The sequence below is a fragment of the Bufo gargarizans genome, chromosome 2 (genome assembly GCF_014858855.1).
Source record: "Bufo gargarizans isolate SCDJY-AF-19 chromosome 2, ASM1485885v1, whole genome shotgun sequence".
NCBI lineage: Eukaryota > Metazoa > Chordata > Amphibia > Anura > Bufonidae > Bufo > Bufo gargarizans.
Window position 1 is genome coordinate 329,974,116 of NC_058081.1, and position 13,576 is coordinate 329,987,691.

Here is a 13,576-nt window from a genome sequence, read left to right on the forward strand (position 1 = left end):
CATGTCAGCAGAGAATCAGTCTGCATGTCATAGCAGAGAATCAGGCTTCACGTCAGCCACCAGGGCAACAGTCCATTGTCATATATTTAGGCCCAGCACCCAGGCGGAGGAGAGAGGTCCCGTAACAGAGGATCTGGCTTCATGTCAGCAGAGAATCAGTCTGCATTTCATAGCAGAGAATCAGGCTTCACTTCAGCCACCAGTGCAACAGTCTATTGTCATATATTTAGGCCCAGCACCCAGGCAGAGGAGAGAGGTCCCGTAACAGAGGATCTGGCTTCATGTCAGCAGAGAATCAGTCAGCATGTCATAGCAGAGAATCAGGCTTCACGTCAGCCACCACTGCAACAGTCCATTGGCATATATTTAGGCCCAGCACACAGGCAGAGGAGAGAGGTCCCGTAACAGAGGATCTGGCTTCATGTCAGCAGAGAATCAGTCTGCATGTCATAGCAGAGAATCAGGCTTCACGTCAGCCACCAGTGCAACAGTCCATTGGCATATATTTAGGCCCAGGCACCCAGGCAGAGGAGAGAGGTCCCGTAACAGAGAATCTGTCTTCATGTCAGCAGAGAATCAGTTTGCATGTCATAGCAGAGAATCAGGCTTCACGTCAGCCACCACTGCAACAGTCCATTGTCAGATATTTAGGCCCAGCACCCAGGCAGAGGAGAGAGGTCCCGTAACAGAGAATCTGTCTTCATGTCAGCAGAGAATCAGTCTGCATGTCATAGCAGAGAATCAGGCTTCACGTCAGCCACCACTGCAACAGTCCATTGGCATATATTTAGGCCCAGCACACAGGCAGAGGAGAGAGGTCCCGTAACAGAGAATCTGTCTTCATGTCAGCAGAGAATTAGTCTGCATGTCATAGCAGAGAATCAGGCTTAACGTCAGCCACCACTGCAACAGTCCATTGTCAGATATTTAGGCCCAGCACCCAGGCAGAGGAGAGAGGTCCCGTAACAGAGGATCTGGCTTCATGTCAGCAGAGAATCAGTCTGCATGTCATAGCAGAGAATCAGGCTTCACGTCAGCCACCACTGCAACAGTCCATTGTCAGATATTTAGGCCCAGCACCCAGGCAGAGGAGAGAGGTCCCGTAACAGAGGATCTGGCTTCATGTCAGCAGAGAATCAGTCTGCATGTCATAGCAGAGAATCAGGCTTCACGTCAGCCACCACTGCAACAGTCCATTGGCATATATTTAGGCCCAGCACACAGGCAGAGGAGAGAGGTCCCGTAACAGAGAATCTGTCTTCATGTCAGCAGAGAATCAGTCTGCATGTCATAGCAGAGAATCAGGCTTCACGTCAGCCACCACTGCAACAGTCCATTGGCATATATTTAGGCCCAGCACACAGGCAGAGGAGAGAGGTCCCGTAACAGAGAATCTGTCTTCATGTCAGCAGAGAATTAGTCTGCATGTCATAGCAGAGAATCAGGCTTAACGTCAGCCACCACTGCAACAGTCCATTGTCAGATATTTAGGCCCAGCACCCAGGCAGAGGAGAGAGGTCCCGTAACAGAGGATCTGGCTTCATGTCATAGCAGAGAATCAGGCTTCACGTCAGCCACCACTGCAACAGTCCATTGTCAGATATTTAGGCCCAGCACCCAGGCAGAGGAGAGAGGTCCCGTAACAGAGGATCTGGCTTCATGTCAGCAGAGAATCAGTCTGCATGTCATAGCAGAGAATCAGGCTTCACGTCACCCAACATTGGAACAGTCCATTGGCATATATTTAGGCCCCGGCACCCAGACAGAGGAGAGGTTCATTCAACTTTGGGTAGCCTCGCAATATAATGGTAAAATGAAAATAAAAATAGGATTGAATGAGGAAGTGCCCTGGAGTACAATAATATATGGTTAAGGGGAGGTAGTTAATGTCTAATCTGGACAAGGGACGGACAGGTCCTGTGGGATCCATGCCTGGTTCATTTTTATGAACGTCAGCTTGTCCACATTGGCTGTAGACAGGCGGCTGCGTTTGTCTGTAATGACGCCCCCTGCCGTGCTGAATACACGTTCAGACAAAACGCTGGCCTCCAAGGCATAAAAGGCTAGCTCTGGCCACGTGGACAATTTAGAGACCCAGAAGTTGAATGGGGCCGAACCATCAGTCAGTACGTGGAGGGGTGTGCACACGTACTGTTCCACCATGTTAGTGAAATGTTGCCTCCTGCTAACACGTTGCGTATCAGGTGGTGGTGCAGTTAGCTGTGGCGTGTTGACAAAACTTTTCCACATCTCTGCCATGCTAACCCTGCCCTCAGAGGAGCTGGCTGTGACACAGCTGCCTTGGCGACCTCTTGCTCCTCCTCTGCCTTGGCCTTGGGCTTCCACTTGTTCCCCTGTGACATTTAGGAATGCTCTTAGTAGCGCGTCTACCAACGTACGCTTGTACTCGCGCATCTTCCTATCACGCTCCAGTGCAGGAAGTAAGGTGGGCACATTGTCTTTGTACCGTGGATCCAGCAGGGTGGCAACCCAGTAGTCCGCACACGTTAAAATGTGGGCAACTCTGCTGTCGTTGCGCAGGCACTGCAGCATGTAGTCGCTCATGTGTGCCAGGCTGCCCAGGGGTAAGGACAAGCTGTCCTCTGTGGGAGGCGTATCGTCATCGTCCTGCCTTTCCCCCCAGCCACGCACCAGTGATGGGCCCGAGCTGCGTTGGGTGCCACCCCGCTGTGACCATGCTTCATCCTCATCCTCCTTCACCTCCTCCTCATCCTCGTCCTCCTCGTCCTCCAGTAGTGGGCCCTGGCTGGCCACATTTGTACCTGGCCTCTGCTGTTGCAAAAAACCTCCCTCTAAGTCACTTCGAAGAGACTGGCCTGAAAGTGCTAAAAATGACCCCTCTTCCTCCTCCTCCTCCTCCTCCTGGGCCACCTCCTCTTCCATCATCGCCCTAACTGTTTTCTCAAGGAGACATAGAAGTGGTATTGTAACGCTGATAACGGCGTCATCGCCACTGGCCATGTTGGTGGAGTACTCGAAACAGCGCAACAGGGCATACTGGTCTCGCATGGAGGCCCAGTCATTGGTGGTGAAGTGGTGCTGTTCCGCAGTGCGACTGACCCGTGCGTGCTGCAGCTGAAACTCCACTATGGCCTGCTGCTGCTCGCACAGTCTGTCCAGCATGTGCAAGGTGGAGTTCCACCTGGTGGGCACGTCGCATATGAGGCGGTGAGCGGGAAGGCCGAAGTTACGCTGTAGCGCAGACAGGCGAGCAGCGGCAGGATGTGAACGCCGGAAGCGCGAACAGACGGCCCGCACTTTATGCAGCAGCTCTGACATGTCGGGGTAGTTGTGAATGAACTTCTGCACCACCAAATTCAGCACATGCGCCAGGCAAGGGATGTGCGTCAAACCGGCGAGTCCCAGAGCTGCAACGAGATTTCGCCCATTATCGCACACCACCAGGCCGGGCTTGAGGCTCACCGGCAGCAACCACTCGTCGGTCTGTTGTTCTATACCACGCCACAACTCCTGTGCGGTGTGGGGCCTGTCCCCCAAACATATGAGTTTCAGAATGGCCTGCTGACGTTTACCCCGGGCTGTGCTGAAGTTGGTGGTGAAGGTGTGTGGCTGACTGGATGAGCAGGTGGAAAAAGAGGAGGAGGAAGCCGAGAAGGAGGAGGTGGCAACAGGAGGCAAAGAATGTTGCCCTGCGATCCTTGGCGGCGGAAGGACGTGCGCCAAACAGCTCTCCGCCTGGGGCCCAGCTGCCACTACATTTACCCAGTGTGCAGTTAGGGAGATATAGCGTCCCTGGCCATGCTTACTGGTCCACGTATCTGTGGTTAGGTGGACCTTGCTACAGATGGCGTTGCGCAGTGCACACTTGATTTTATCGGATACTTGGTTGTGCAGGGAAGGCACGGCTCTCTTGGAGAAGTAGTGGCGGCTGGGAACAACATACTGTGGGACAGCAAGCGACATGAGCTGTTTGAAGCTGTCTGTGTCCACCAGCCTAAATGACAGCATTTCATAGGCCAGTAGTTTAGAAATGCTGGCATTCAGGGCCAGGGATCGAGGGTGGCTAGGTGGGAATTTACGCTTTCTCTCAAATGTTTGTGAGATGGAGAGCTGAACGCTGCCGTGTGACATGGTTGAGACGCTTGGTGACGGAGGTAGTGGTGGTGTTGGTGGTACATCCCCTGTTTGCTGGGCGGCAGGTGCCAACGTTCCTCCAGAGGCGGAGGAAGAGGCCGAGGCGGCAGCAGCAGAAGAGGCCGAGGCGGCAGCAGCAGAAGAGGCCGAGGCGGCAGCAGCAGAAGAGGTAGCAGGGGGAGCCTGAGTGACTTCCTTGTTTTTAAGGTGTTTACTCCACTGCAGTTCATGCTTTGCATGCAGGTGCCTGGTCATGCAGGTTGTTCTAAGGTTCAGAACGTTAATGCCTCGCTTCAGGCTCTGATGGCACAGCGTGCAAACCACTCGGGTCTTGTCGTCAGCACATTGTTTGAAGAAGTGCCATGCCAGGGAACTCCTTGAAGCTGCCTTTGGGGTGCTCGGTCCCAGATGGCGGCGGTCAGTAGCAGGCGGAGTCTCTTGGCGGCGGGTGTTCTGCTTTTGCCCACTGCTCCCTCTTTTGCTACGCTGTTGGCTCGGTCTCACCACTGCCTCTTCCTCCGAACTGTGAAGGTCAGTGGCACGACCTTCATTCCATGTGGGGTCTAGGACCTCATCGTCCCCTGCATCGTCTTCCACCCAGTCTTCCTCCCTGACCTCCTGTTCAGTCTGCACACTGCAGAAAGACGCAGCAGTTGGCACCTGTGTTTCATCATCATCAGAGACTTGCTGAGGTGGTATTCCCATGTCCTCATCATCAGGAAACATAAGTGATTGTGCGTCAGTGCTTTCTATGTCTTCCACCGCTGGGGAAGGGCTAGGTGGATGCCCTTGGGAAACCCTGCCAGCAGAGTCTTCAAACAGCATAAGAGACTGCTGCATAACTTGAGGCTCAGACAGTTTCCCTGATATGCATGGGGGTGATGTGACAGACTGATGGGGTTGGTTTTCAGGAGCCATCTGTCGCCCTAAGTGTAGAAGACTGGGTGGGAGATAATGTGAACGTGCTGGATCCACTGTCGGCCACCCAATTGACTAATGCCTGTACCTGCTCAGGCCTTACCATCCTTAGAACGGCATTGGGCCCCACCATATATCGCTGTAAATTCTGGCGGCTACTGGGACCTGAGGTAGTTGGTACACTAGGACGTGTGGATGTGGCAGAACGGCCACGTCCTCTCCCAGCACCAGAGGGTCCACTAACACCACCACGACCATGTCCACGTCCGCGTCTCTTACTAGATGTTTTCCTCATTGTTATCGTTCACCACAACAACAAAAATATTATTTGGCCCAATGTATTGAAATCAAATTCAGCTGAATATAAATTTGAGGCCTAGTATTTAGGCGCTGGGTGACAGGTATAGGTTTACTGACAGAATTAGACTTGGAAATGCACAGTAGCGGGTGTGTGAAGTTATTCAGAATGACCCTATGTGCACCTTGAATATGATATACCCTTTTAGGGATAGATTTCAAATAGCTCTGATACAGCAGAAACCACTAAATTATGAAATTGCTAAATTGGGAATTGTATTTCAACCGAGAACAAAAACTGTGCTTGGACGGACACTAAATAACTTGCCCAGCCACAACAGTACAGCAGTAACGACAGATTTAGCAGGATATAAATTTGAGGCCTAGTATTTAGGCGCTGGGTGACAGGTATAGGTTTACTGACAGAATTAGACTGGGATATGCACAGTAGCGTGTGTGTGAAGTTATTCAGAATGACCCTATCAGCACCTTGATTCTGATATACCCTTTTAGGGATGTATTTAAAGTAGGCCTGATACAGCAAAAACCACTAAATTAGGAAATTGCTAAATTGGGAATTGTATTTCAACCCAGAACAAAAACTGTGCTTTGACGGACACTAAATAACTTGCTCAGCCACAACAGTACAGCAGTAACGACAGATTTAGCAGGATATAAATTTGAGGCCTAGTATTTAGGCGCTGGGTGACAGGTATACGTTTACTGACAGAATTAGACTTGGAAGTGCACTGTAGCGTGTGTGTGAAGTTATTCTGAATGACCCTATGTGCACCTTGAATATTATATACTCTTTTAGGGATAGATTTCAAATAGCTCTGATACAGCAGAAACCACTAAATTAGGAAATTGCTAAATTGGGAATTGTATTTCAACCCAGAACAAAAACTGTGCTTGGACGGACACTAAATAACTTGCCCAGCCACAACAGTACAGCAGTAACGACAGATTTAGCAGGATATAAATTTGAGGCCTAGTATTTAGGCGCTGGGTGACAGGTATAAGTTTACTGACAGAATTAGACTTGGAAATGCACAGTAGCGGGTGTGTGAAGTTATTCTGAATGACCCTATGTGCACCTTGAATATGATATACCCTTTTAGGGATAGATTTCAAATAGCTCTGATACAGCAGAAACCACTAAATTATGAAATTGCTAAATTGGGAATTGTATTTCAACCCAGAACAAAAACTGTGCTTTGACGGACACTAAATAACTTGCCCAGCTACAGCAGTAACGACAGATTTAGCTGGATATAATTTGAGGCCTAGTATTTAGGCGCTGGGTGACAGGTATAGGTTTACTGACAGAATTAGACTTGGAAATGCACAGTAGCGGGTGTGTGAAGTTATTCTGAATGACCCTATGTGCACCTTGAATATGATATACCCTTTTAGTGATAGATTTCAAATAGCTCTGATACAGCAGAAACCACTAAATTATGAAATTGCTAAATTGGGAATTGTATATCAACCCAGAACAAAAAATGTGCTTTGACGGACACTAAATAACTTGACCAGCCACACCAGTAACGACAGATTTAGCTGGATATAAACTTGAGGCCTAGTATTTAGGCGCTGGGTGACAGGTATACGTTTACTGACAGAATTAGACTGGGATATGGCCAAAAAATAACCACACTATTGATGGTTAAATGCACTTGGTGTGACAGCTTGACCAACCACACTACTGAGGGTTAAATGCACTTGGTGACAGGCGCAGCTTGCCCCTGATGTAGTATATGGCCAAAAAATAAACAGACTATTGCTGGTTAAATGCACTTGGTGTGACAGCTTCACCCTGATGTAGGATTTAGCCAAAAAACAACCACACCATTGAGGGTTAAATGCACTTGGTGACAGGCGCAGCTTGCCCCTGATGTAGTATATGGCCAAAAAATAAACAGACTATTGCTGGTTAAATGCACTTGATGTAACAGCTTCACCCTGATGTAGGCTTTAGCCAAAAAACAACCACACCATTGAGGGTTAAATGCACTTGGTGACAGGCGCAGCTTGCCCCTGATGTAGTATATGGCCAAAAAATAAACAGACTATTGCTGGTTAAATGCACTTGGTGTGACAGCTTCACCCTGATGTAGGCTTTAGCCAAAAAACAACCACACCATTGAGGGTTAAATACACTTGGTGACAGGCGCAGCTTGCCCCTGATGTAGTATATGGCCAAAAAATAAACAGACTATTGCTGGTTAAATGCACTTGGTGTGACAGCTTCACCCTGATGTAGGCTTTAGCCAAAAAACAACCACACCATTGAGGGTTAAATGCACTTGGTGACAGGCGCAGCTTGCCCCTGATGTAGTATATGGCCAAAAAATAAACAGACTATTGCTGGTTAAATGCACTTGGTGTGACAGCTTCACCCTGATGTAGGCTTTAGCCAAAAAACAACCACACCATTGAGGGTTAAATGCGCTTGGTGACAGGCGCAGCTTGCCCCTGATGTAGTATATGGCCAAAAAATAAACAGACTATTGCTGGTTAAATGCACTTGGTGTGACAGCTTCACCCTGATGTAGGCTTTAGCCAAAAAACAACCACACCATTGAGGGTTAAATGCACTTGGTCGCAGCTTGTGCTGGCGCACCACAAGACACAAAATGGCCGCCGATCACCCCAGAAAAAAGTGACTGACAAACGGTCTGGGCAGCCTAAAAACAGTGAGCAATTGAGTATCAGCAGCTCAATGATCCACAGCTGCAGATCGATCAATTAATCAAGTCTTTTGGAGGAGTTAATCTGCCTAATCTCGCCCTACTGTCGCAGCCGCAACCTCTCCCTATGCTGATCAGAGCAGAGTGACGGGCGGCGCTATGTGACTCCAGCTTAAATAGAGGCTGGGTTACATGGTGCTCTGGCCAATCACAGCCATGCCAATAGTAGGCATGGCTGTGACGGCCTCTTGGGGCAAGTAGTATGACGCTTGTTGATTGGCTGCTTTGCAGCCTTTCAAAAAGCGCCAAGAAAGCGACGAACACCGAACCCGAACCCAGACTTTTACGAAAATGTCCGGGTTCGGGTCCGTGTCACGGACACCCCAAAATTCGGTACGAACCCGAACTATACAGTTCGGGTTCGCTCATCCCTAGTTACAACTAATAAGCTACATCATAGCATTCAAGTGATAGTAAAAATTACCAACTAAGGCTACTTTCACACTAGCGGTTTTACTGGATCCGGCATGGTTCAGCAAAAACTCTTCCGTTATGAACGTATCTGATTGTATTATCTTTAACATTGCCAAGACGGCTCCGTCATGTATTCCATTGAAAGTCAATGGAGGACGGATCTGTTTTCTATTGTGTCAGATTGTGTCAGAGAAAACTGATCCGTCCCCATTGACTTGCATTGTGTGTCAGGACAGATCCATCTTGCTCCGCATCCCAGGACGGAAAGCAAACTACAACATGCTGCCATTTGCTCTCCGGTATGGAACGGAATGCATTTAGGAGCATTCTGTTCTGTTCAGTTTTGTCCCAATTGAGAATGAATGAGGACAAAACAGTTTTTTTGTTTTATATGGTATTGAGCCCATATGATCTCAATATCGGAAAACTAAACTGCTAGTGTGAAAGTAGCCTAAGGTTCTTTCACACTTGTGTTGTTAATTCCGATATTGAGATCCAGCAGAGGATCAGTTTTGATTTTGCACATCAAGGATGCATCTGTTCCGTTAGGATGCAGTTGTGTGAAATCAAAACTTAAAAAATCTGATCTATCACTGAATACATTGAAAGTCAATGTGTGAAGGATCTGTTTGTTTAGGCTCCTAAAAAACGGATCCGTCACCATTCACTTACATTGTTTTCAGTGCCAGATCAATTTTTTTCAGTTTTTATGACCGGACACAAAACCACAGCTTACACAAAATGGAATGGAAGACATCCTGACGCATCCTGAATGGATCTCTTTCCATTCAGATTACGGAAATGTTTTTATCCGGCATTGAGATCCTCTGCCATTTTATATGAATTTATCAGAAAATTACAGAATGCAATTTCTGCTTTTTTTATCACTGCCACTGAATCCGGCTGACATAGTACAGCGCCAGCCTAAAATATTCCTGATGACATTTACTAACGTTTTTACATACCAAAGATAATGAGGAAGTAAATTTACATTTTTGGGTCATTTGAGGATAGGCTAAGGCTCACAGCCTAAATCACTGGAAGATGACCATGTCCCTTCATTCCAGAAATATTCCAAGCCCAATAAACCATAGCAATGTTACTGAAGGGTAGTAAGTGCTATTTAGCCATTACTCAATAAGCTACTGATAAAGAGTATAAATGAAGTCCAGAAAGAAATCATAAAAATATTGCGGGAGATTTGTCATTATCATTATTATTATATTATAGAATTGTGGAGCAAAAAAGTCACAAATATTTGTACAATCCTCGTTTTGCTTGAAAAAATTCCGCTCGTTGCCCCTCCTCCACCACACGTACTTTTGTTTAAAGTTGGAGGACATGGGTGGGACTTAATCGTCATGAAGCCTATCCTATCACTTACCCTAGATTTCTGACGTAAGTAATGCCTTAAACCCACACCAGCTCCTAGCTTCTGGTGCACAGAGCAGATACTGTCATTTCTGCCAGAATGACTAAATCATTTTGGTGTATCTCATGCCTGAACTTGACATCTAACTGCCATTAGAAATGGCAATCTGGATAAATCTCCCACAATGTGCCTACTGTTGAGCACTGACACTTTATTGGCTGAAAACATCATTATTAGGCTCTTTCATATTAAAGCCTTACATTTGCTGTATACCTTGGCAAAGTAACCATTTTATGCATCAGACATATCCATACAATTATATTCACTGATGGATGCCAAAAGAGTGTCCTTTCGGCACCCTTTGGGACATTGGTATATTTTCTTTCTTTACTTCTTTATAGAATATCCTATGAGTGACTTATAGCCCTGTATGTCTACACACTGGCATACTTTGGCTCAAATATGATGTGAACAGAGACCTAAAGTGCAGTTCTATTTGGAATCCCAATTTTTACTGCACAACCTGTTCACGGGTTCAGAGATTGGATGAAGATCCATGACAATCTACAGCTAATGTTGTTGTGGCACCCATTAATGAGGGTGCCACAACAAGTGTGGTTGAATACATATAAACTACATCACTGAAGGTGTTCATTTAATCAGTATTATTTATTCTACATTTTCTTTGGTTCTTACCATCTGGACAGTAACATCCATCCAGGCAGTGTAGATTGCTTCCAAGGCATTCTTTTTCATAAGTACAAGTTGGCGGACAGCAGCTTATGCAATCTCGGTGAACAAAATTGTTCTCACATTTTTCAGCTGAAATATAACATTATTGACATTAATATACCAAATGTCTGACCATTATGTTTGTCATGTAGATTACAGTTCACAGTTCATTGTTTTTACACCTCTTAAAGGCTATGTACACCTTCGGAGGTAGTTTTACTCATTTTGGGCTAAAAAAAAATCCCCAACTGATGGAAAAGAGAGAAAATCCAAAGGCTGTTACTAGAGCATCTTAGCTATGTACAGAAAAAAAGACTCCATATTTTTTTAATAAAGACCAATTGAAAAAAAAAATGATTTTTTAGCTCAAAATGAGCACAATGTAATGACAAAAAAAAAAAACTGACCCAAAGGTATACATAGCCTTTAAGTAGACCTAAGGGGTAACAGGTAACAAACAAACCCTGTGTAGTCTCATGCTGCTGTCATATTCCTTATTTCCTTTTGTCTCTTCTGTTCTTACTGCTAAACTACCAAATTTGGGGACAGTAAAGAACAGATGGAAAGGAGTATGATTGCAGGAACAGACTACACAGAGGTTGTTTGTAATTTGAAACTATAACTGAAATAAAGTGGCCTAAATTGGAGGAAATGCTTGAAAACCCCTAACACTGTGTCGTGTTTTATAACCGGGGGAGCAATTCCTCAGCATGTGATCCGTTGCTAACGGCAATCCCCAGCAAAAATGCATACAATGGAGGATGTCAGCAGCGGACCACATGCACCACAATGGCATCCTACACAAGATGGAATAGTGTGTGGATGCAAATATAAAAATCCATAAATCACATGTGGAGGAATTGCTCCCCCGGTTATAAACACGCCACAGTGTTAGGGGTTTTTGAGCATTTCCTCCCATTTAGGCCACTTTATTTCAGTTATTTTTCTTGATATGCTGGTAGCATTCTGTTGCACCTGGTAGCCTGTGTCACATGGCCTGTTATAGGTGGGAGCTTTATCATCTCTCCCACTGCCTGAGTGATCTCACTATGGAGGTATGTGGGAGCTTGGCTGTAAGTTGTATCTTAGCACCTCTCGGACCGCGTTCACACACTGTAGGTAGTCTAGTGGTAGGAACCGATGCCACACTGAGATACCTTGACGGTGGTGCAGAAGGGCTCCGATGTGTTCCTCACTGGAGTACATTGGCTAAAGTCTCAGTTCTTAACATCAGCTTGAGGGATTAGCCAGTGTTGTCAGTTGCATATCATTGTGGGGCACCTTTCGCAGTAATCTGAAACTATGGTGTACTATAGGTTTGCATAGAAGATGTAGAAAAAAAACAATGGGACATTTTAATCAAGACCTATTGCAAAATTACTGCTTTTTTATCTTAGATGTATTGGAGCACAAGGGGTTTCCCAGGGCTTAGGATAGGACAGCAATATTTAATTGCTGGCGGACTGACTGCTGGGACCACCACTGATCACCAGAATGAAAGTAGCTCCCTTTGTTCAAATAGCAACAGCACATACTGGCCCACAGGGAAACAGGTGAATCCCCAGTGGGCCCCTGAGCCCCTAGTCCCAACACCCCTTGCATAAGTGCCATTCGGCACAGTACATTGCTGTACTATATACAGATATTCAGTGTACAGTATCTCAACCAGCCTTTGTGTCCATATAAAAAATTGGGTAGATTCTTAAACTATCCAGTATATAATTATAGATGCATGAGGAGACTGAAATGACTTGTAGACACAGAAACAGGGTCTCCAGGGGAGGACATTCTGAGGCACAGGCGAGGCAGCAGGCTACTACTGAAAATAAATGAATAAATGTGTAATGATGCAGAATTAGCAGTACAGTGGGCCCCCCATAATACATTTTACTGGTGGACCCTAGGCATCCCAGTCCAACACTGGTTATGGCTGTGCCTGGTACTGTAACTCAATTCCATTCACTTAAGCGGGTTGTAGGGCTTTTAATATGGATGACTTATCATCAGGATAGGTCATCAATATCAGATCGACGGGGGTCTGACACTCGGCCCCCGCCGATCAGCTGTATGAGGAGACGGCACACACATTGACAACGTGCTTTCTCCCTTCTCTCTTCCTGCTCGCTGCTGCTCTGCCATAGATATACAGCAGCGGACAGGAAGATAGAAGGGAGACGACACGTGCAGACTGCATGCGCCATCTCCTCATACAGCTGATCGGTCATAGGTCATCAATAAAAGCCCGGACAACCCCTTCAACGTTGGGGCACCGCAGCCTCTTCTTTTTACTGATGGACTGGGATGCCTGTAGTCAACCTCCAAAGACAGAATCTATATGTCCTATCCAAAAGATAGGCCATCAATATTAAAGCTGCAGAAAACTCCTTCAAAGGATCTTTAATGGGTAAAACACATTAGAACACCTCTAGATAGTTGTCAACCCCTCAATGAGTTCAGTATCCCCAGTATATATACGAGTATTTAAATATTATAATGCAATAAAGTATAGAAAATAAGATATCAGGTGCACCAGTGTTAGATACAAGGTGAAATGATTATTATCTAACACTGATGCTCCTAACTTTCTATACTGTAGTGCATTGCAATGTTGAATAAAGTTATATTTGTTTGGTACATCAATTACAAAATAAACCACAGCCAATGGAGGATCATAATAGGCTTGTTTAGGGCAGTCGCCCCAGGCCCTTGGGAGGGCCCACGGCCGCCCCTTACTTATAACGATCCGCCGCTGTATAACAATGAGCAGTGCTGCCACCGCAATGCTGTGATAAACCATCAGAGGAGGGGTGAGTGGAAGGAGTGAGGAAGGGAGGTTACGTTACTCACTGTTACGGGCCTCCTCCAATCAACTTGTAGCAGCAGCTCCTAATGTAAGGCTGCCCAGCTATGTCCTGACAGCGTAGGGGTGCACTATGACCTGAGACTGGGCGACGTCAGGTCACAGTGCATCACT

The 13,576-nt window shown here is 46.4% G+C and overlaps 1 protein-coding gene across 1 annotated transcript in view; it reads right to left on the minus strand.

Annotated features, from left to right (window-relative positions):
* Positions 1 to 13,576, minus strand: part of OTOGL (otogelin like) — a 198,907-nt gene that overhangs the window by 164,586 nt on the left and 20,745 nt on the right. The window contains 1 exon segment of the mRNA XM_044277229.1: positions 10,567 to 10,692. Coding sequence (XP_044133164.1) covers positions 10,567 to 10,692 — 126 coding nt within the window.